We start from the raw sequence: 23,449 nt of genomic DNA on the forward strand, positions 1-23,449 counted from the left end.
CTGATGAGTCACCACAAGGGAGACCTACACAATATTAGGAAGCTGGTGTACCTAATAAACTGGCAATCAGGTGAATATCATGTTATGCCTGACTGGTGTAAAAGTGGCACACCTGTACAGTCCCCACCTGGCTGGGTTGTCTCAAACTAAATGTCTTACTGAAGACGATGAATTATGTAGCAGTCAAGACTTCAGCGTCTTTTCACGACACATTCTGACGGATATTCATCGACACACCGTTTACTGCGATGGTCAAAACGTCGATCATCCTCCGCAGGCGCTGAACTCCGGCTTGCTTCCATCTTCAGAACGAGCCGCTGCCTTGGCGGCGTCTCTAGGCGTTGCCCTTCGATCAATAAAGAATGACAAGAGACAATAAAGAAAGGGTCAACCGACAGTGATTGTCTGAAGGCAGGCACGCTCGGCTGAGCAGCTTCCACCACGGCCCAGAGGTTAAGGTTTTACTATTTGTTGAATATTTCAGAGGGCTGCATGGCAAGTAGGGGTGTAATGAACATCTCAGTGTTGAGTGAATTAAGAGGAGTCTGACAAGAAGTGAGATCAAACCGACGAGTAACACGAGAAAATGAGAGTCCTCGCCGTTCACTTTGCTCCCACGGCTCATTAAGATACCCCCACAGGACCTGACGCACAAAGCAAAGGCCAGAATTGCCCCAGATAAATTGAAAGTGAACTTCAGCATTACCTGACATGCTTGGTTAAATAAAAAGAAATAAATCTAATCATGGTCGTTCCTGCAGCTGCTGGAAATCAAAGGCAAGTTGAATACAGAGCTACAGAGAGTTTGTGAAAGCTCATATACAGTTAGTTTAGACTGAGCAGCTTGTGTTTTATTTTACAGGGAAACCAGATTGAATGTAGAAATCTGGATTCAAAACAACTGAAGGAGCATGATGGCTTTATGTTTAATACAACACCAGGAACTGAGTTGATGATATTCACTTACTTGCCAGTGAATTCATTCTTTATCACCACCTTCCTAATATTGTGTAGGTCTCTCTTGTGGTGACTCATCAGAGAATGGACATGGGCCTTCTGAGGGTGTCCTGTTGTTAGTGGGGGGGGGCTTTGAGGGGAGGGGCCTCTGTGGATCATCCCACAGATACTTGATCAGTTTGGGATCTAGTGAATTTGGAGGCCAGGTCAACACCTTGTGCTGTTTTTCATGTGTTTTTAAAAGTGTTTTTGTGACTGCATCCTGCTGGGGATGGCTGCTGAACATCAAGGGGTGTCAATGCTATGGGGTGGGGGTGCCTGGTCTGGTCTAGGTGGGTGCTACACGTCTAAGTAACATGCACATGAATGAATGCCAGGTCCAGAAGTTTCCCAGCAGAACACTGAACTGTCACAAGATGGTCATAATGTTGTGGCTGATCTAAATCCTCCTTCATGACTATCCTAATGTTCAGTTGATGGTATTTTCTTTTCAAACAGAAGACGAGCCAGCTTGGTTCATACACTAGACATACTCGCGTCCTCTGTGAATTGCTTCACTTCTTCTTGTTCCACTTAAAGGAGACTGTGTCCGATCAAGTGTTCGTTTATTCATAGAAACCAGAGTGAATGTCGGGTCCATCCATCAGGCTCTAAATGTGGTTCAGGTGCTGAGCTGGAATCAGCTCTGATGGAAACAGTTGGTGTTTTTTTTTTACAAATCAGCGGTTCTTCCTTGAAAATGTCCGGCCTGGTGTGTGACGAGGCCTCTGGGAAGCTTTTCTAACAAACATGGCACCGTTGCTGCCCGCTGGCTGTGTTACTGACGCCGTGCTTCCATTACCGCTCGTGTTCCTGACAAATGAAAGCCATTAATGAGCAGCGGAAGGCACCTGGTACTAGACGGCCACCGCAACGCTCAGAGCGATAGAGGCGTCCAGGAGGACGGCCCGGAGGACGGATGCTGGCTGTCAGATTAGTCTGAATTAGAGATAAAACCCTCCATTTACCAAAGGAGGATGGATTCACACATGTAAATGAGACTCAGAGGCACAAAGCTTCGGCCACTTCTGTTTATTCTGTCATTATTGTTCCTTGACGTGTGAATGAAAACCTTTTTTCTCTTTAGTAAAGATCGGACTAAAGTGTTTACGTTCAGAAAATCTCTGAGATGACAAACACTTGATGAGATTTCTATCCAGCTCAGTGGAGTGTGTCACCAGCAAAGGCTTCATACATTGAGATTGATGGACGCTGCCTCTTCCTCTGGTGTGTTTCCTCTGGTGTGTTTCCTCTGGTGTATTTCCTCTGGTATGTTGGGAAATAATGCGTCAACGCCGCGTGGCTCTAGTGAATTTATGCCGTAATCTTCCAATGATGCAAAAACCTGTGAAATTAAGATGAACGAGCAGGAAGTCGTCTTGATTTACAGCCTCCTGAACCACATTACTCTCATCAGCTCGTAGAGCGGCTGGGGGGGCGAGGAGGGCAGTGGTAGGGTGTCTGTATTTAAATTTATGTGACAGCGAGCGAACAGGGGAACGTATGGACAGAATGAACAGTGGAACGGTTCAAGGACGAGTCAACGGGAACCAGGACTCACTTTGGGACGTTACGACCTCTGAGAACTGGAGTCAATAATTCTGATCCTCTGGTTGTCATGGGTCCATCAGTTTGTAGATTTATATCAGGAAACAAGTTGAGACAAGAACCAGACGATGACGTCTAGACGACGTCTTTCTACTTCTCCTCTTTTTTCTTTGTCTTCCTCCTCCTTCCTTCCTACTGTTTCCATCTCCTTGTCATCCTCCTCCACCTTTTCCACCTTCTGCTTTGTCTTCCCATCTCTCCTTCTCGATATTCTCCATTTCCTCCTCCTTTTTCTTGTTCTTCTTCTTTCTCCTCCCCCTTGTTCTTCTGCTCTATTTCCAGTAGATGTGATGCTCCACATCATCAGAACATCTCCATCTTCCTGGTCTGCAGTAGAAGAAGAAGAGACGGAGGAGGAAGAGGAGAACCAGAGACAGGGTCATGTGTCATTGAGGAGGAGCAGGAAGGAGGAAGAGGGGAAGGGGGGGGGGGGTGAAGAGGAAGAAGAAGAGAAGGAATAAGAAGTAGAGGAGAACCAGAGATAAAATCAGGGACCAACGATCACTGAGGAGGAGCAAGAAGGAGAAAGAGGAAGAAGAAGAGGAGGAAAAGGAAGAAGTGGAGGAGGAGGAAGAGGAAGGAGAGGAGAAGGAGGAAGATGAATAAGGAGGAGGAGAAGGTAGAGGAGAACCAGAGATAGGGTCATGGACCAAAGGAAGGAAGAAGGATAAAGAGGAAGAAGAAGAGGAGGAGGAGGAGCTGAGGATCCAGATCACCTGTTCAGTCTTTATGGTCGATATAAACTCGTCACATCTCAGTTTCATCTTCTCTTGAATCATCTCCTGATCAATGTTTATTTAAACCAATTCTCTGTCTATCTTCATGAACGTATCCTGACAAACTCTATTTTCATCCATCAAGAGGATGAAGCCACAGCTGAATTTATTAAACTCCTGTTTTCCAGAAAGCTGTTGACCTTAACACCGCTGGGCCTCCGATCTACGACTGAACATATGGAGTCCAGAGTATAATCCAACATGTCCTTGTAACAGGTGGAGGTAGAGCAGAGCGTAGTATTAATTAAACTAAAACATGAGTGAGTCTGGAGGAAGTGTGGGCGGGGCATCAATATCACGGCTCCACGTGGCTCCGCCCTCAGACCGTACTGATCAGACTCTGGATCCAAGATGGCGCCGCCCGTATCCCCGGGAAAATAGCATCAGTTTGACCAATGAGAGGAAGAGGAGATGTGTAGTCCTTATTTATGTACAGTCTATGCTCCAGAGTCTTAAAAACGTCTAAATCTGTATATTTGCTACAGAGTGAATCCAAACATGAGAACAGCGTCAGATCTATGATTAATACACATAAACAGCCTGCCGTCGACCCTCGCTGTGGTTCTCTGCCGGCGACGCCACGCCTGATGACACGGATTCACATAAACCACCAGAGCACGTATCGGGTTTTTATTTTTATTTTCCCAACAGGATATGAAAGATGAGGAGATCACAGACGGAGAGGGGCACAAACCCAGAGCAGACACAATAGCAGCGATGGCTATCAGCGCAGCCGGGACCCCGAGAGCCGGCGGTTATTCATGACGTACCAGGAAACTGATTGGGCTGCAGCTCCGACCCCCGGGCCCGCTCGTTATTGAACATCGAATGAACAGCAGGGAAGAGAGCTGCTTTAAAAAAAATAGATTCTCCTTCCTTAAATCTTTACTAAAATCCCAATCAGAAAGCAGAAAGTTTACCAGAAAGATCAGACTAAGACTAAGAAAACACTTTATAGACGAAGGAGGAAACTCTGGGGTCAAATAAAACGATGTGACGTTAGTGAGTCCTATCAATGTTGGAATGAATAAATTAAAGCACAGTGAGAAAATATCAGGATTTATTTTTGTCTCTTTGCTGTTTTTTACATTTGTTGTCATTTCTTGAGAGTCTGTAAATGGTTTCCATATTTGTTGGAGTTTGTTGCTGCTAAAGACGACGACAAATACTTGGGTTGAGCTTCCTAGCCTCCCAGCTAACAGTAGCGCTTCCTATTTTATTCTATTCTCTTTTGCTCCTGTCTTCTCAGTCCATTGAGTGTTTGGTCTTTCTTATGGACGTATTGACAGTAAAAGAAATTCATAATAACACCAGATCTATCCTTCAACTAGCTTGTGGATATTCTGTGTTTTTTCTAAAACCCAAGCTAAAAAGGAGCTGAACTTGTTTGAGGTTTCCTGAGTGGTGAAACGCCTCCGAGAGGAAGAAGACCAAGGCCTTTGTTTTAGCTTTGTGTTAGATTTACTATGACTTTCCTTTGCTCTATCCTCAGCACCAGGTGTCCAGTCCTACCTTCCCCCATCACGAGGTGAGGAGTCCTCCTATCCTCCACATGTAGATCGCAAACAAGGGAAACTCTTCGGACAAAAGAAAGACCCGCTGCTCCAGGAGACTCAGGAAGTCGGCCGCCGCCCTGCACGGTACCTCCTGCTTTGGTTTCTGCAGCAGCTCCTCCAGGATCCAGAACAGGTGGCACGAGTTCTGGTACCGGTCCACGGGGAACTCGTCGAGCCCGGAGCTTTCCTGGTCCTGTGGAATGGAATCGACACACAAACGGTTTTCTGCGTGAAACTGGACAAAGGCCAGAGTTAAAAGTACGACTTTCACCACAATAACGAATAATAATCACTTGATTAATATAAAACAAAGGTAATATCTTTACAAACTTTCAAAAACACAGTGAGTACAAATGTTCAAAAGCCAATTTAAATATCTTATCGCAATGCATTTGACATTTTCCTGTAGTTAATGGAGAGAAAATGCTAACAATATACAAGACTGGAAGCCAGACCTACTACCTTTGCCTACTAAGAATAGCTACTATTAAGTGGGAGGCTAGGAAGAGCTACTGTTAGCTACAATTAGCCAGGAAGCTAGGAGAAGCCACTTGTAGCTGGGAGGCTAGGAATAGCTACTATTAGCTGGGCGGCTAGGAAAGAAAGAAAGAGAAGAAAGAGCCTTTATTTGTCATTATATTATACAAGTATCATATAACGAGATTGCATGGTCAGACATGGAGGGTTGGCCCTGAGCCGCTGCACTCGCGCGCGCCGCCACTGTGGCCCAACCTGACCGGTGCCTAACACCTAGCATGTTTTGATGATGGGAGGAAACCGGAGTGCCCGGAGAAAACCCACGCAGACATGGGGAGAACATGCAAACTCCACACAGAAAGGCCTCCGCCCCGGGGATTTGAACCAGCGACCTTCTTGCTGTGAGGCACCAACGCTACCCACTGTTCCACCGTTAGCTTGGATGCAAGGAATGGCTACTATTAGCTGGGAGGCTAGGAAGAGCTACTGTTAGCTGGGAGGCTAAGAAGAGCTACTGTTAGCTACAATTAGCCAGGAAGCTAGGAGGAGCCACTATTAGCTGGGTGGCTAGGAATAGCTACTATTAGCTGGAAAGGTTCTGTCATCGTGTAAATCTATTTTCAGCTAATTAAGTGTTTAAACAAACGTTAGGGGGCGGGGCTTAATGTGGTCAGAAGAGTAACAGAGATCATACATGTCATCTGAGCAACGTTGAGTTGTATTAGTTTACAACTAAATGTCTCTGGTTGGTTGGATTTTGAAGAAAATCTGTGTTGGAGTTTTTATAACTTAAATATCTCTAAATTATTTGAATGGCCTAAAGGAACCAGTAGTGATACCCATGGTTATTTCTGGATCCAGTAACCCCTGGTTCTAAGATGATGACCTGATAGAAATAACAACTGTTTCCACTTAAAAACAAACAACACAACAAACCAAAGTTTAATTATTCAAAGCGACAGAAGCATTTCTTCCCAGGCTGGTTCTCAGTGTGTCACGACTGAGATGTCACAGAGAAAAACAAGCACCAGATGGTTGTCAGGTATTCCTCCAGGCTAACACCTTCAGAGAGCTGACAGAATGCGACAACAACAACACACCTTAACCTCCAACAAACACAAAGTATTAGACGACACCAGGATGGATCGGGTCACTCAGCACTCTGCTGCCACGATATGGTATCTCATAACTCCTCGAAAACATTTTCCCAGCAATGAAAGATAACAGATAATTCTGGACTGAACTCTCCTGCTGATAAAACAACGATCAAGTGATCAATCTCCTCCAACAGTCTCTGCATCTGTTGTACCATATGTGATTGATTATCTTATACCCTTAATGATGGAAACGTTTTAGATTAACAGCAATACTCTAATGGTATGGAAACACCAAACTGACAACGGAGAGCAACCAATAACTTGAACTTGAACACACCACAAAAAACGCAGCCAACTGGTACGAGGGGAAATACCACTTTATAAAAGCGGGTGGCAGCAGTCTGTATTCATCACTCAAAGGGGAAACAGGAAGATCTACTATTAGCTGGGAGGCTAGGAAGATCTACTATTAGCTGGGAGGCTAGGAAGAGCTACTATTAGCTTGGATGCAAGGAATGGCTATTATTAGCTGGGAGGCTAGGAAGAGCTACTATAAGCTGAGAGGGTAGGAAAAGCTACTGTTTGCTGAGAGGCTAGGAAGAGCGACTATTAGCTGAGAGGCTAGGAAGAGCTACTATTAGCTGAGAGGCTAGGAAGAGCGACTATTAGCTGAGAGGCTAGGAAGAGCCACTGTTAGCTGAGAGGCTAGGAAGAGCGACTAGTAGCTGAGAGGCTAGGAAGAGCTACTGTTAGCTGAGAGGCTAGGAAGAGCGACTATTAGCTGAGAGGCTAGGAAGAGCCACTGTTAGCTGAGAGGCTAGGAAGAGCGACTATTAGCTGAGAGGCTAGGAAGAGACACTGTTAGCTGAGAGGCTAGGAGGAGCGACTATTAGCTGAGAGGCTAGGAAGAGCCACTGTTAGCTGGGAGGCTAGGAAGAGCCACTGTTATCTTGGATGCAAAGAATAGCCACTATCAGCTGGGAGGCTTGGGAGAGCAACTATTAGCTGATGCTAGGAAGGATGTTAGCTGCAGTTGTTTTTGTTTCATCACTTCCTGGTTCTCTGAGCTGATCAGCCAATCAGAGTGACACTATTTTACAGTCTCTACAATGCACAGTGTGGCATTTACTAACTAATACTGTATCTTCACGGCAGCTGAAATGCTTTAAACACATAGTCTCCACGATTTTTGCTTGGCTTCTCTAAAAGCTAAATATGAATCGTGGAGAGCTTTGACCTCCTAAAAACATTTACTCGACCTGTTAGCAGCAGGTCAGCGCTCAACACTCACTGAAATATGGCAACACATGGAGCATGTTTAAAGTTTCTCTTTAAGAGCAGTGCGGCAGTAGCTGGGCCAGATACTACAGATATTTATGAACGTGTCTGGATGCTGCTGGGTTTTTAGAGATAACACAATCTCATGTGTTAGCCCGTTTATTTAAGGCCACGTCAGTCAATCTTAGGAGTGATAACAGCTTCCATTCGTGGGTCATTTTTGAGTTTAGGGACAGTATGGTGGCGACTAAAGATATTCACACTGTCTGCTGCAGCAGCTGTCAACAAGACGGAGAGCAACACATTTCATCTGCCTGATGAGACGAGGCTCCACAAATCATTGTTAAAAAACAGGATTATCTATTCTCGCCGCCCTCAGACGATCCTTCACAAACCAACAAAGACATGAGCTTGGTGAAGATGCTTCAAGTGAATGATTAGGTTTTATTTTCAGTTCACCTGACACGTGCTTATTTTGTAACGGAAAAGCAACAGAAGCTCTGCAGGTTTTTCTCAGACGTAAAAAGATCCGACCAAGGACACCAGGAAACAAAGGAGAGCTACTATTAGCTCATAGCAGGGAGGCTAGGAAAAGCTACTGTTAACTGGGAGGCTAGATAACTAAGAAGAGCTACTATTAGCTAGGAAGCTGGAAAGAGCAACTAGCAGAAAGGCTAAGAGGCTAGGAAAAACTACTGTTAGCTGGGAGACTTGAAAGCTAGAAGAAGCTACTATCAACTGAGAGGCTAGGAGGCTAGGAGGAGTTACTGTTAGTTGGGAGGCTGGGAAGCTAGGAAGAGCGATTGTTAGCTAGGAGGTTAAGAAGAGTTGCTGTCAGCTAATAGACTAGGCAGCTAGGAAGAGCTACTATTAGCTAAGAGGCTATGAGGCTAGGAAGAGCTACTGTTAGCTAGAAGGCTAGAACGTTACAAAGAGCTGCTATTAGCTGGGAGGCTAGCAAGCTAGAAGAAGCTACTATTAACTGAGAGTCTAGGAAGTTATTGTTAGCTGGAAGGCTAGGAAGATATATATATATACACTTTTTTTTTTAAATTGTCATATTAATAGTTGTTACAGTGTTAAAAGCTCTATCCATCTTTGTTTTAATTTTTATCAAGAAGAATTGGTGCACTGCACCTTTACAAAAATAGCGAAAGACGGTAGTCTGGAGTTGCGTGGCTGTGGATGTGTGCCTCTGAACTGAGGGCATGTTGCAACTAGTAAAGTAAAAATAAAGATGAAGGTTTGTCTTGCTGTTTGTTTTGGAGTTGCAATGGATACATGTTTTAGACTAACATCAAAAAAAAAAAAAAAAAAAATAATAATAATAATAATAATAATAATTCAATGGCACGCGATCTACCCGCACTACCATCGCGATCTACAGTAGCCTACCTGTAGTATGCTACTGCAGGTGGCAGTTATCGCGAGGCTAGTGACAGAGCTCAGATTGGGAATATTTTTATTTTATTTTTTTTACTCCGCCCGGGCCCGGGGTATTATTATTTTTTTAATAACGCATGTTAAAATACGGGAGATTTACGGGAAAATACTAATACGGGAGGACGGCGGGAAAGAAGGGTAAAATACGGGACTTTCCCGGCCAAAACGGGATACTTGACAGGTATGATAAGTAGTTAGATTCAGATCTCTTTCACACCGTATCAGTCTCATCAGACATTCATACTTTTAATGAACCAGGCTCATTAATACACAACATGATATTAACAGTAGGTAACCTGCATGTATCCTGACCACAGTCTGAGGGAGCTACAGCTAACAGCAGGACAGGCTGATTGAGTTATCTGTAGCTTATTAGCGGATGGTTGGGATCCGTCAGACAGTGACAGGATTCACTGCTGTCTTTTAGTAATGCTGATGAACTATCCTCTGCCTCAGCGCCAGTAACAGGACAGCTTTCACCTTCCAGGACAAAGCACAAGGTCAAAATAAACGCCAGCGTCTCTGAACCTACGAGCTAAACGCCGGACGCCAAGGACTCGGGAGGAGCTCAGGGTTAAAGACAAGGTTATTTCACAATCGACTCTCCCGGTGACAACAAGTTTGGTCTTTGAAGCTTAACAACAGGACACTGTAACAAGCCTCTGAATGTCTGCAGGAGGCTACAGCTCCACCACTGAGCCCTGGAAAGGTGATAATTAGATTTGTCAGGAATGAACATCTGTGTTTACAGGTTGATTTCACACGGTTTTATCATTTTAATGAGGAGCTGGGCTAATTCACCTCTCAACAGCTTTTGAATTAAATGGTTCCCACTTTTCTAAACTGTATGTTTATATTATTAACCATGTTTGGCTTCTGCTTCTTTGGATCCAGACTAAAACATCTCAGCCACGATTCTCTGAGGTTTAATAGCTTTGGTGAACTTTTTATCTAGAGCCATCATCAGGTCGGAAAATTAGTAGATCTGGTATTTTTAAAATAATGGGATTGTGATCTTTTGTAGTTATTTATGTTAGGTCTGCCATAAACCAAAACCACGTCCCTGTAGCGTCAAAACATCTTCGTTTTAATGGGAGTTGTTGTCAAAGCCGAAGAAGAAGAAGAAAAGGAACCAATGAGTCCAGATGTCCAATTTCTTCTTTGGATAAACCATCAAAATCTGCTTCTCCTTTTTTTCTTCCTTCTTTCTTCTTCTGTTGAAACAAGTGTTTGAAAAGATGAACCAAGCTGGAATCCATGTGGACATGTCTTGGTCGTCTTCTAAGACTCTAGACATTCAGGACCGCACAAACATGGAGGAAGAAACACTCCTTCTCGTTCTTATTTTCCTTCTTCTATCCCTTCTTTCTCTCACCTCTTCGTCCTTCTCCTTCTTCTCAGTGTCTTCTTCTTCTGTCTTTACCTTCTCATCCTTTTCTTCCTCTTCCACATTCCTCATTCTTCCTCCTTCTCCATTTCCTCTTCTTCTGATCTTTTTCTTCCTCCAAATCCTTCCTTCCACCTTCCTCCTCCTCCTCCTCCTCTTTTATGTCCTTGTCCTTCTCCACCTCCTAATCTGTCCTCTTCTTCTCCTCCTTATATCCTCATCCTACTCTTTCCATCTCCTCTGCCTCCTCCTCCTTCTTCTCCTTTTGTTATATTTACAGTAGATTTGACAGCATCAGAACCTCTTCATCTAGAAACTCGTATCCTGACTGTATCACCATGTAAACTATTCAGGTCTATGTTCAGAACTCCTGATGTCTTGATGTTTTATTATATTTTACACTGAGTTGATATAAATAATTTAGATCAATGTTCAGATTTAGATCTCAAGTCGTTTCTTCGTAATGCAGATATGAATTAATAAACATAACCCACTGACACAAAGGTGAATTAATCGCAAACAGAGAAACAGAATCAAGGAATGAATCAGAGTGAAATATTTTCTTCTTCCATCTCGTCAAAGTGAATTGATTTCGTTGCTGTTCTTTGAAGGCCGAGATGAAAAATAATGCTTTGAGACAAAGTAAATAGTCTGAGGGTTTGTTGGTATTGATCTTTGAAAAATGAATGAGGTTAATTACCGCTAGTCTGTCGAACACCATCTGGATTTCATTATGTTACAACTGAGAAACAAATACCTCAGCATCAACCAGATAGTCTCCAACCAATCAGAGACATTTAGTTGTAAACTAATTCAACTCCACGGCACTCAGATGATTACTGATACTCAACCAAATAAAGCCCCGCCCACACCATCTGATTGGCCCAACAGATCGTTTTCCGACGGAGAAACTCCAGAACAACTTTAAGCCACAAAAAATATTACAGTCGAGGAGTTGGTCTGGCTTCCAGGTTAGCGTACATTACTTCACAAGTCAAATCACAGACAAATGTATGTTAGCTAAAAGCTAGGTATTAGCTAGCATGTTTTTTTTTCTTTGTTTTGTTTTGTTTGAAAATGTGTTCAGTTCTTTTTGTCATTTGTTTATTTACTTATTCAAGTTCGAGAGCCATTTGATTGCCGCGGCAGATCTTAGGCGAGCTCATGGCGTCCCTCAGGGCTCCATCCTGGCTCCTTCTGAAATTCTAATATACTCGAATGGTGCTTCAATGTTAATTAAAATTACAAAAATTACACTGTTGTTTTTTTACATTGGTTGTTTGACGATCAGTGCTTTAAAAACTCATGGACATATCTAAGACCTATCCAGAGCTTCTGTTTACCTCTGTTTTTACTACTGTTTGCGTCAACGCTCCTTTCTATAAGATGTTTTTTTTTTTATTGTGTGTGTCCACTATGTACATGAAGAAAGAAAGATCCAGAAATAAACATAAAATAAGGTGAAACATCAACATCAACAAAGTGAACGCACATAAAGAGCCGGAGAGCTTCACGGAAAAAAGGCAAAAGGCAGAGAAAACATAATGTGACAGGAAGAAGGAAGGAGATTGATTAAAATAAAGAAGGATTGGGCATGGGAGGCGGTCGAGCTGACAAAGAGAACATAATGAAGCTGTGCACGGCTGGATGTGTGAAGGGCAGTAATTTACCGATCAAGGACAGAGAGTGATTTGTCACCAGAGTGGAAAAGAAAGTCTGAGTGAGAAGCTTCAACCGATTATCGACAGCAGCGCCGTCAGTTATCCACCGCTGGCTACTGAATGCTGAATGAGTCTGAATGCACAGAGGCTTCAACCCGTTTCTGACCTCCACAACAACAACAACAACAACAACAACAACAACAACAACAACAACGTTTAGTCCTTTCATTATAATGCAACCTGGTCAATAGACTGTAAAAATAGGGGGCGCCATGACAGCTTCTCTAAAAGTAAAGCCAATGCATGTGGCTAAAGAATAGGTCATAAAAGCCCTGCCCCCTTACTGTTAGTGGAAGGAAGGAAGGAACCGAGGAAGGAAGGAAGGAAGGAAGAAACAACGGAGGGAGGAAGGACAGAAACAAGGAAGCAAAGAGGGAAGGATGGAAAACGACCAAAGGTAGGACGGAAGGAAGAAAGAGAAAAGAAGGAGGGAATCAAAAAACAAAGGCGAGAGGGAGGGAGGAAGGAAGGAAGGAAGGAATCAAAGAGGAAGGAATGAAGAAAGAGAGGAAGGAAGGAAGACAGGAAGGAAGAAAGAGAAAAGAAGGAAGGAATCAAAAAACAGGAGAGAGGAAGGAAGGAAAGAAGGAAGGAAGGAAGGAAGGAATCAAAGAGGAAGGAAAGATGGAAGAGAGGAAGGAAGGAAGACAGGAAGGAAGGAAGATAAAGGAGGGAAGGAATCAAAAAACAGGAGAGAGGGAGGAAGGAAGGAAGGAAGGAATCAAAGAGGAAGGAAAGATGGAAGAGAGGAAGGAAGGAATCAAGAAGGAAGGAAGGAAGGAAGGAAGGAAGGAAGGAAGGAATCAAAAAACAAAGGAGAGAGGGAGGAATTCAATTCAATTCAATTCAAAGCACTTTATTTGTCCCCAAGGGGCAATTTAAAGGAAGGAAGGAAATGAGGAAGGAAGAAGGGGAGGAAAGATGGAAGGAAAGAAGAAAGGAACAAATGAGAAAGGAAGGAACAGTGATTAATCTAGTCTCCGTTACTCTTGTCCCACATTGATGCTAGCTATCATACCACAGTGACTGACTAGTCATGCTAATCATGCTAGTCGTGTTTAGCATCTGAAGCTGAGCCACTATCTGACTGAAGCACAAATCATCCCGACACTGATCAGCCACTGTCTGTTCATCTCTGGCCGTCATTGCTGAAGAAAATGTAAAACTAATTAAATCAATATTTAGGCCAATCTGCACCGTTGCCAAGTACATTTAAAGAGCAGAGATCTGGCCCAGAACAAAGATGATTTATGCCAAACAAACAAAAAACCTCCAGCACCAGAATCTAAATTATTATGACTAAGAGGAGAGAGAGAGAGAGAGACTGGCTACCAGCTCTGAGTCCAACCTTTTCAACCTTGACATCATGTAAACAGAGAGGAGAAACTAAAATTCAACATTTGGGATGAAATAAAGTGCTCACATGACTCACCAGATATAAAACTATAACTCTGAGCTAAATAAAGTTGAGAAGCTTCATAAACTGCGGTCCTGACCAGCCGTCTGGGGTATTTTAGTCTGTTAAACATGATCAACGCTTGAAGACGGGCGTCCTCCCAGCGTCCGCCTGCCGCCACACGTGTGGACAGACTTGAAGAACGATCAGATTTGAGACAAAAAAAAGAGAAAGTGACGGACAATTAGCGTCAGATCAAAGCGGTCCTGGATCCTCAAAGCCCAGCGCTCTCATTAGCGGCGGCTGGGACCACTTGATCAAAGTCACTTTAGAAAGCTAAACCTGGAAGCCTCCGTGGAGATCCTGTCAAACTCTCAAGCTTCAGGCTCACGCATCGGTGCTCAAACATAATGTAGACGTAGAAAAACAGCTTCTGTCTAAATTCTCCACCAATATTTGTACTGACTAAGATGTTTTCTTTAGTGTTCAAGGTTAAAAAGTCATTAAATGTCAGACACTGCCTCCTTAGTCACAACACTAGTGTAGGAAGCTAGCATGACACAGACATTTTCCACCAAAACCTTAAGATACAACTAGTAAAAATAGTTTAATGTTAAATTCTTACATTAATTAAATATGAAAACACCTGAAAACTGTTGGTCTACAGTGCACCCTTTGAATTAACTTGGAGGAAGTTTACGAGCCGACAATAAATCCACATAATTTTTAAGAAAGTCAGAAAAAACTTCATTATTCAGAGCAGCATCTGTTTTCAGTGCAGCAAACAAAACAAACTGAATGATCTTGTTCATTTTTCAAAAATTTAATCCAGTAAAAAAATATTTAATTGCGATTAATTGCATGATTTCCACAAATCTGTTTAAAATGTAATGTGGAAGTTGGTACGTACTGAAGTTGAAATACGCTGTTATTATTGCAACAAACCAAAACAAAGACAAATACTGTCCTGTCTTTGTTGTAATTTATTCGTACTGTGGATCATCTGTTTCAGTAAATGCTGATTAGTTAGTTCTTGTTCAGAGAAACATCTGACAAGACTTTGAATCTGAACTTGTTTTCTTCTACTTCTTTCAGGTTTTTGGCCGTTTGGACACGTCAGGGAGTATTAACTGCCCTCTGCGAGGTAAAACTGTTCACTACGACCACACTTCACATTCTGCTTGCTTTCCACACCACTGGGCCGAGGTCATAATAAAAGAAAGCGCAGGCGTCAAAAGGAATTTAAGCATTTAGACGTTTCTGATTGACCCCAAGGCTGAATCTTAACAGTTAAGGCCATCAGACGCCGTCATTAAGAAAAGACTTTAAGCTGTTTACTCTCAATAAGCCTGGCGTGTTACCAGACTCTATCTTGAAAATAACACCTCTACATCAACTGGACATTTAGTTGGAAACTAACTCCACAACGCCCTGATGAGGTGTATGACTACTGTTACTGTTCTGTCCATCACCACATTAAGCCCCGCCTACATGATCTGATTTGGCCCATCGGCAGATCTTTGCTGGAGCTGAATCAGTTCCCAACAGAGAAACTCCAGATAAACTTTGGCGCAAAGTTTGGTGTGGCTTCCAGGCTAGTTGGTTTAAAGACTTGAGCTAAACCAAGGAAAGACTGTTTCATCTTTAACCACATCTTGTCTAAATGATCAGTCTGTAGTTGTTGATATGAAGCTTTTAAAGTCATAGAGTTTAATGAGTTTAAGGGTTCATTTACACCAAGGTCGTTGTGATCATTTATCCCTTAGGTCTTTTGGCTCAGACCAACTTTGTGGGCTTCCAAGCTAGTTCTAGGCTAAGCTTGTTGGAATAACCGTCAGAAGTGATACTTAAACCTTCATTATTCACTACATTACTGTCCAAAAAGTGTGATCTCCAGATGACAAAACACAAGCTCAACTTTTAAACTAGACGAGATCAAACTCATGCAACTAAACAACCTGGAGATTTGTTGAGTACCAGTCCTTTAATAAAGTTATTTTATGTTTCCAGATCTTAGAGACGATAACGGATAGAAATAAGAAAACTTCATCCTTTAAAACTGGAGTCAAACTGTGAAGGAAGAGAGAAGAGGAAAAGGTCTCTGAGTTGTCAGGTCAAATGTGCAGCTTATCTGTCATCTCTATCAAGTCTTTTCAAGTGGCTGAACACTATAAATATTTTGTCTTGGCTCTTCGGAGGAACTCTCTGCTGTCAAATCAACCACCTCCAGTTGACAGATGTGACGGGAACCGACCTCACGCCTGGAACATCGTCCATCCTCCTGAGACCATTTAACCAAAAAAAAAAGCAAAGCAATCACCCAAACCCCAGCAGAACTTTCTCGGGTTTGCTGCTGATGAGATAAACTCAGCAGAGGATACTGTACGTCTTTGTGTGAGCGTACGAACTAGACAAACCTGTGTTCTTCCTCACTCCCCCCCGAGGGGGAAGCCGAGATGTCGAGATATGAGCTCGGAGAACACCGACTTGGATGAGATGGAATTGATTTTCTGTCACTTGAATCTGTGGATTGTCGGCGGACCCCCTTGAAAGAGATGGTCAGGGGAAAAAAATAAAACACAGCAAGAGGATGCTGCTACAAGAGGGAGAAAAAAATCAATTCCTGGGAGTAGTTGCCTGCTCTCACCTAACGGTTGTGTGGTGCATGTCACTTCGGTTCAGGAATATTTAGAGGTGGATTTACTAGACTGGGTGGTTGGGTTGTTTAGACGTTTGATAAAACTGCAGTTCCTCTAACGTTCACTAGAGGCCCCAACAGTATATAGAATACGTAAGGAATGCATAACTATGGGTACTTCCTTCCAAGAGAAAAGGAAAGAATAAGTCATTCATGTTTTGAGTAGTTTTAAGGCGGCGTACAAACAGGAAGTGACTAGCAGCGATGTCGTGACCGGAGACGATGAAATTTAGCAAGTTGTAGCGACAACAGTTGGCAAAAAGGAACTATTTGGCATGTACCTAGATGAACTAACGTTAACTTTAAGGTAACAACCAATGGCAGCAACTGAAGGAAGCATCATCCACCATTTTGGTTCCTACCACCAAATCCATAACGAAGACAGCGGCTTGGAAGTGTCGCCAGGCTGAGAGGCGTCAATGATGTTGACGGTAGCTCTGTTCAAGCACTAGACATATTTTTATGTTCAGCTTGTGTTACTTGGAAGTACACAAGAGGGTTACCTAGGCAACCAGAGCCTGGAACGTCCACCGGAGACCAACTGTCAGCTACGAGGACATGGACGACGAGTGAATCGTTTTATTTGTGGACGCTGAACGCAACAAGGGGACCGCGTATTTCCCACCACTGCTCCGCTGTGTGTTCGCCCCCCTTGATCGACACAATGGAAGTGATATGAAACATTAAGCTGATCAGTAGAGTGGTGGATTATTTTAGTGACAGCTGAGACAGGCGAGCACCGTGGGAGGACGGCAACAGGCGACCAGAGAGCCCAAAGAATGCTAATTAATTAAGCCATCGACACAGATGCCAGCAAACGATTTAAAAATCAAATATTCTGCTTCTTCTGTGCGCGGAGCTCAAAGGAACGCTGTGACAATGGGTGTCAGGTGATTCGTGGTGAAGGGCTGGTAGCAGACCAGACAGGAGGCCTGCTTCCTCTATTCCCATAGCTGCAGATTAAAACACAACAGGATTCACGGGGGTCGTTCGCTGAAATAACAAACGCCGTCCGAGGTGGGAAGCAACAATGAGACGCCTCGATTGGTCCCAGAGTTGGCGCTTGATTAGTTCCTGTTATCTTGTCACATTAGCATAATGGTTTAGTGGATAACACTCACCGCCTCGGATTCTGTTTTGCAAACTTTTCCACTTTTATTCCCTGAGACTTTTAATGGAAACACAATGACTGAGATAAGACACAAAAACCAGTCTGACAGAGGCGTCCAGATGGCACATTATACAGCTCTGTAAATGATACGACATGCTGGAAGGAAGTCAAACTGAAGGAGACGTTTCTGTGAGGAACAGGCCCAGATAAACTTATTTTGGTGAACAGTTGACGGGACATTTCCCTGGATTCTAAACAAAACTGAAGCCGTTTGAGGTTTGACTGATCTGGTCTCTAGTGTCCAGGTTAAACAGGTCCAGGTGTGAACACTGATCTGGTCTCTAGTGTCCAGGTTAAACAGGTCCAGGTGTGAACACTGATCTGGTCTCTAGTGTCCAGGTGTGAACGCTGATCTGGTCTCCAGTGTCCAGGTGTGAACGCTGATCTGGTCTCTAGTCTCCAGGTGTGAACACTGGCCTGGTCTCCAGTGTCCAGGTGTGAACGCTGATCTGGTCTCTAGTGTCCCAGCTAAACAAGTCCAGGTGTGAACACTAATCTGGTCTCTAGTGTCCAGGTGTGAACACTGATCTGGTGTCAGTCCACATGTGGAGGTGGTCTGGGACACATGTGACCTCCTTCCTTTGGTAGTGTGAACACACAGTGAGTCCTGGGTCACATTAAAGACCACCTACTCAACAGGGCTGATCTGAGGACGAGGAGTTTAACTCATTCATTCAACCACTAGTAGAAATGATCACATGAATCAGTGATGTCTGTTCATTAGTAATGAGAGCCTTTTAAAAGATCTCTTCATCACCGGAGAGGAGGATGGAAGCTTCCAAGGTTCAGTTCTAAGCTGATCTCTGTCTCTAAAATAAATCAGATCTTATCATGTGAGAGTCTTTCCATCTTGCTCCAAAATCTGGATCATGTCTCCAAGTCAATAACCAGCTGTTCATGGTTCTGGTCTTGGAGCTGAGAACCAAACTTAACTAGGAGATGATTCAATATGAGGAGGATGTGTGTGATTCTGTCATTAAAGAACATCATGCACAGACAAAAACTGTTCTTGGTTCTGAAACATCGGTTGACTAACTAAAGAAGAAATAAATCCAAACTGGAATCAACAAATTAAATAGGGACTAGTTCAGCTCTAATCTGAGTCTCTGTCTCTAAAATAAATTAGAACTTAACGTCACATCTTGTTCCAAAATCCGGATCATGTCTCCAAGTCAACAAACAGCTGTTCATTGTTCTGAAACAGCGGTAGGTAGAGATCCATTAGAGACAGCAGCTGGTACAGTAGACACATTTTAATACCACGGGTGACCACAGGGACTCATGCTGCATTCCAGAAAGCTGGGATGTCTGATTTATTCCACTTGGAGTAAACTAGATGTGACCTCAAAGCGTTCCAGGACAAAGTTGAACATAAACAACAAACATGGCCGACCGCGAGATGATAATATTTGTTTTGCGTCCAAATTTACTGACAATGATTGAAATTGAGGTCTCCCAAGGTTTTTCCACCACAAATAGGTAATATACTTCTCTCTGTGCTGAAAGCTAACGGTAGACGCTCAACAAACCTCCTCTCTTTAAACGTTAGGCTACACTTCATGCAGAGGGATTATAGCAACGCAAAAGTCTCACGCAAAAGTCATGTTGTGTAATATGATGATATCTAGTAGGACCTCCGGCTTCAAGTGGCATTCCAGAGCACCTTTCCTAGTAGGACGTCTGAAATTTCAGACCTCACAGTTTTCTGGAGCTGAAAATTCAAATTGGACAGTTGAGATCATACAGCCCAGGATGGGACCTTTAACCAGCACAACATTTGTCTTCAATGTGAATTATTGTAGAAGTCAGGTTAAAGCCCCTGAATGAGTTTGATCCAGAAGGTAAATCCTGCAAATTAACTCTTAATGAATGAAATCATTCCCAAATGGCGCCTCCCCTGTACCAGGGTCTGGTTCAGCTCGTATACTTGTCGTCACAAAGACCCTGGATCAGATTTACAGAAACCGTGTCGCTGCTTTGTTTCCTCAGCCTCATCAGCACCTGACTGTCACTGCACTTCTCAGTTTACCGCTGACTCGACTCAACACCGACGCGTTGACATCACCATTTGTTTTCCTTTCAAGGTGCGTTATTGGTTTTTTTTGGAAAATCTATGTGGATGGAATATCTTAAATCAAGTTTAGTTTAGTTGGTCTACCGAGATAATTCTTCATACGAGGCAGTTCTTGTGTTTTTGACTATTTGACTATTTTAGTGTTTTGTTCCTAAATGGTCTGAATAAACTAGTTCCACCAAATTTAAAAGTTTTAGATGAACATAGACAAGTTCAACAACTACTTTGTCAAAGTCAGAACTTCTTATTTCAAGCATCTGAACATATTAAAAACAGATAATGTCCAGATCAATGACAGTACTGACTGGAAAGTCTCAACTATTGATACAGACTAAAATGTTCTGTTCATATTTTCCTTGGATCGACACAAATCTACTTGTTTTTAGTCTAAAACACCAGTTTGGAGAAATCTGGGGGTTCTCTGAGGACATTTACTGGTTTTAAAAAAAACCTTGGCAAGTCAGATGTTCCTGTTCTGTTGGCAGATCATTTGGATCATTTTAAGTAATGTATCCCTACCAGAGGTCCTTCATCCCAACTGCCATCAGGCTGTACAACACCAGCCAACAATAACCCTGGACTTGGCTTCGTTTTGGTTTTTACAGTTATTTTTTTGCACAATTAAATCTGCTTTTTGCACAAACCACTACCTTACTGTCTTATAGCCTTAGCTATTATTTATTTGCCCACTGTTACCTGTTTAACCTGGACTCTAGAGACCAGATCAGTGCTCACACCTGGACCTGTTTAACACCTGAGATCAGATCACTCAGGATGGATATTAACTGAAGGTAATATTAGCTGTCTGACTGCATTCTCCTTTTATCTTTGTTATATACCTATATCTTAGTACAAACCACCTTTAACTGAGTGTAACTTCAAGGTGTGTGGACTCAAGCCAAGTGGAGAATAAACAGGACTATATCTGTCGTCTGTCTTCTCTGATATGATATTTTAAAAAGTCTTTTTCACCCCTCGTGTTCTCGCTCCAGAACTGACTCTGTCCTCGTATCACGCTCTCAGCAGGATATCTCTAAACCACAAGCTCTCCATCACAAACTGCAGGAACAGACATTTTGCTTGAAAATATTTCACAGTGCAATCCATCACACCATCTTCCCCCTGTGTGCCTGAAACGATGGTCTTTAAAAACAGATTTTCAAAGGGTCACATTTTTCAGCGAATGCCACGAGTCAAGGATTTCAATTTCTCCCAGAGTCCACCTCGGCAACGTGGATTTTTGTGCCTTTTGCGTGAGATGGTGGCACAACTCGTACCTCCATAAGAATTTCTCCTTCAAATACCACCGCCACTCGCACAGGAAAAAAGCCATTAAACCCACAACTCTGAGAATGAATTCATCTCATCCGAGTCAGAGGAGATTACTAACAGGCATGCGGTGACACAAACTGTAAGGACTAAGAGGGTCTGAACGGCAGGAATCAGCCGGCTCTTGATATTTAATGATGAAATGTGAAGTAGAGAGGAATCCGGGGGCCGACACTGGCCTTTAGAGGCATCAGCTGCGATGCTCATTTCCTCCATCTTTGCCACCGCCGCTGAACCCTGCATGTCTGGAAACTCATTCGGCCGCCCAAAGCCAAATTTAATATCACCCCACCCCGCGGCCAAACTTAATATCATTAAAGGTGCAATCACCCTCAGACGCTGGCTGGCTGGCCGAGAAACTCATCAGGACACCGAGACGTTTCATGGGATCTCAGTAGAAATGAAGTGGGGATGGAGGGTTCACCAGGAAGGCCTGGGCCTAAAGAAGGCTTACAACCGTTATACAGACATGATTAATAATGATTAGTTTCCCATTCATCATTTAGAAAAAGTTTGAAAAATCCTCGCTGGTCATTGGAGGATAAATTCTTTTGAAGTCTCTAGCGCTGCCATGGCGTTGTGGACTTGATGGAAGTCTTTTCAAAACTACTGAATGGATTCTTACAAAGTTTGGTGCAAACACTCATCTCCCCCTGAGGATGAACTACAGTAACCGTGAGGATGCTCTGACTTTTCATCTGGCGCCATCATCAGGTCAACATTGGCCCGACACCAAAGAGCAGACAGACAAAGATGGATGTAGTATTGGTGTGATTTGCCTGTTTTCTAATCTTCTCCTGGGAGTGAACGGCAATAACCGTGAAGTGTGACCCTCACTGGATAAATTCTTCTCAAGTCTCCATGACTCTGATATTTGTGGCCTTGACAATGATCATTTCTACTAGTGGTTGAATGAAAGAGTTAAACTCCTCTTCCACAGATCAGCCCAGGTGGTCTTTAATGTGACTCAGGACTCATTGTGTGTTCACACTACCAAAGGAAGGAGGTCACATGTGTCCCAGACCACCTCTGGACTTAAAGATGGACACTTGATGGATTACATCACTCAGGAAGGATGTTAATGTGAGGTCTGATTAGGTGCCTTGAAAATACGTTGGTTTGGACTGACTGACACTCCCCTTGCATCTCTGTTATATCTTAGTATAAACCAACTTTAACTGAGTGTAACTTCAAGGCGTGTGGACTCAAGCCAAGTGAAGAAGTCTCTTGTTGACATTTGTGGGTTTGATGGACGTATTTTAAAAAATCCCACATGGATCGTTACACAATGTTGCGCAAACACTCGTCGTTCCCTGAGGATGAACTCCAATAACACTTTTAATCAGCATTTTTATTTGTCCAATACTCTGGCTTTAGACCAAATTAAAGATTGTCCTAATTGGTGTCGGGCTCCTGAAAACCAGTTAATTGTTTTAGATCTGACCAAAACCAAATCCTTGTAGTGTCAAAGCTGCCAAAAAACGAAGAAGAAGAAGAAGAAGAAGAAGAAGAAGAAGAAGAAGAAGCACAATCCTGTGTCTAATCGTGTTTTCTGTGTAAAATGGATATTTGGTGAGGTGGTAGTAGGAGATCATCATTCTTGTTGAACAGCTTTCTGTTTTCCATTGACCCACAGTCCTCGCTACTAAATGATTAAAACCACAGAGCTGAAGATGAGCTGCAGCCCACCCTCTGAGGGTGAATAGTAATGTGGTCAGAGTGGCATTTATTCTGGCCGGTGGTTTACTGTTACTGCTGGATTTCATGGCGCTTTGTCCTGAGGGGCTGTAGCTGCTCTTTGCTGTACGCCGCCGCCGCCGCCGAGTGTCACGCCCTCTGACAGGACAACGCAGCGCCCAGATGGCGAAGCTTATCTGTATGCTGAGCAGCTCCAAGGACAAGAGTCTCTGAGGACGTATGTCAGATAGGAACGCCGGCCTCAGCCACCCTGCTGCTGATAGCATACTCATGACTTTAATGCCTCCCCCCACTACTACTATTACTACTACTACTACTACTACTACTACCTGTGTCCTTGAAACACTGCATCCAATAAACGCTCTGAAATTCAGTAAATCCTCAATCCCCAACAAAAGAACAACAACTAAGTGTGAAATGTTGCCTCACGTCTTCCTGTGCTAATAAAACCATCAACCAGCCGATTGATCAACTAATCATTGCAGCTCTGAGCCACTGTAGCGACATATCTGCTACTGGACTTCGCCGACAGTCTGCCTTTAACCGGTGTCAGGTCGTTGGCGAACGTCAGGGTTGACACTAGACTTTAGCTGATTTAGCTCAAAGAGATCACGGTGATCTGAAAGTTTAAATCCACAAATATGTTTATAACAACATGGTGATGTAGAATTAAAGTGTAGACCACCAGATCAGCATGATTCAGGAGTGGACAGCTCTGTACGACGGTTTGTAGCTCTTCTTAGC

At 43.3% G+C, this 23,449-nt stretch overlaps 1 protein-coding gene across 1 annotated transcript in view; it reads right to left on the reverse strand.

Moving 5' to 3' along the window:
• Positions 1-4,236: 4,236 nt before the first annotated feature.
• Positions 4,237-23,449, reverse strand: part of mei4 (meiosis-specific, MEI4 homolog) — a 35,234-nt gene continuing 16,021 nt past the window's right edge. The window contains exon 4 of the mRNA XM_084560510.1: positions 4,237-5,123. Coding sequence (XP_084416636.1) covers positions 4,902-5,123 — 222 coding nt within the window. The 3' untranslated portion in view covers positions 4,237-4,901. The remainder of the gene's footprint in view (positions 5,124-23,449) is intronic.

This window comes from Chelon labrosus (assembly GCF_963514085.1).
Source record: "Chelon labrosus genome assembly, chromosome: 14".
NCBI lineage: Eukaryota > Metazoa > Chordata > Actinopteri > Mugiliformes > Mugilidae > Chelon > Chelon labrosus.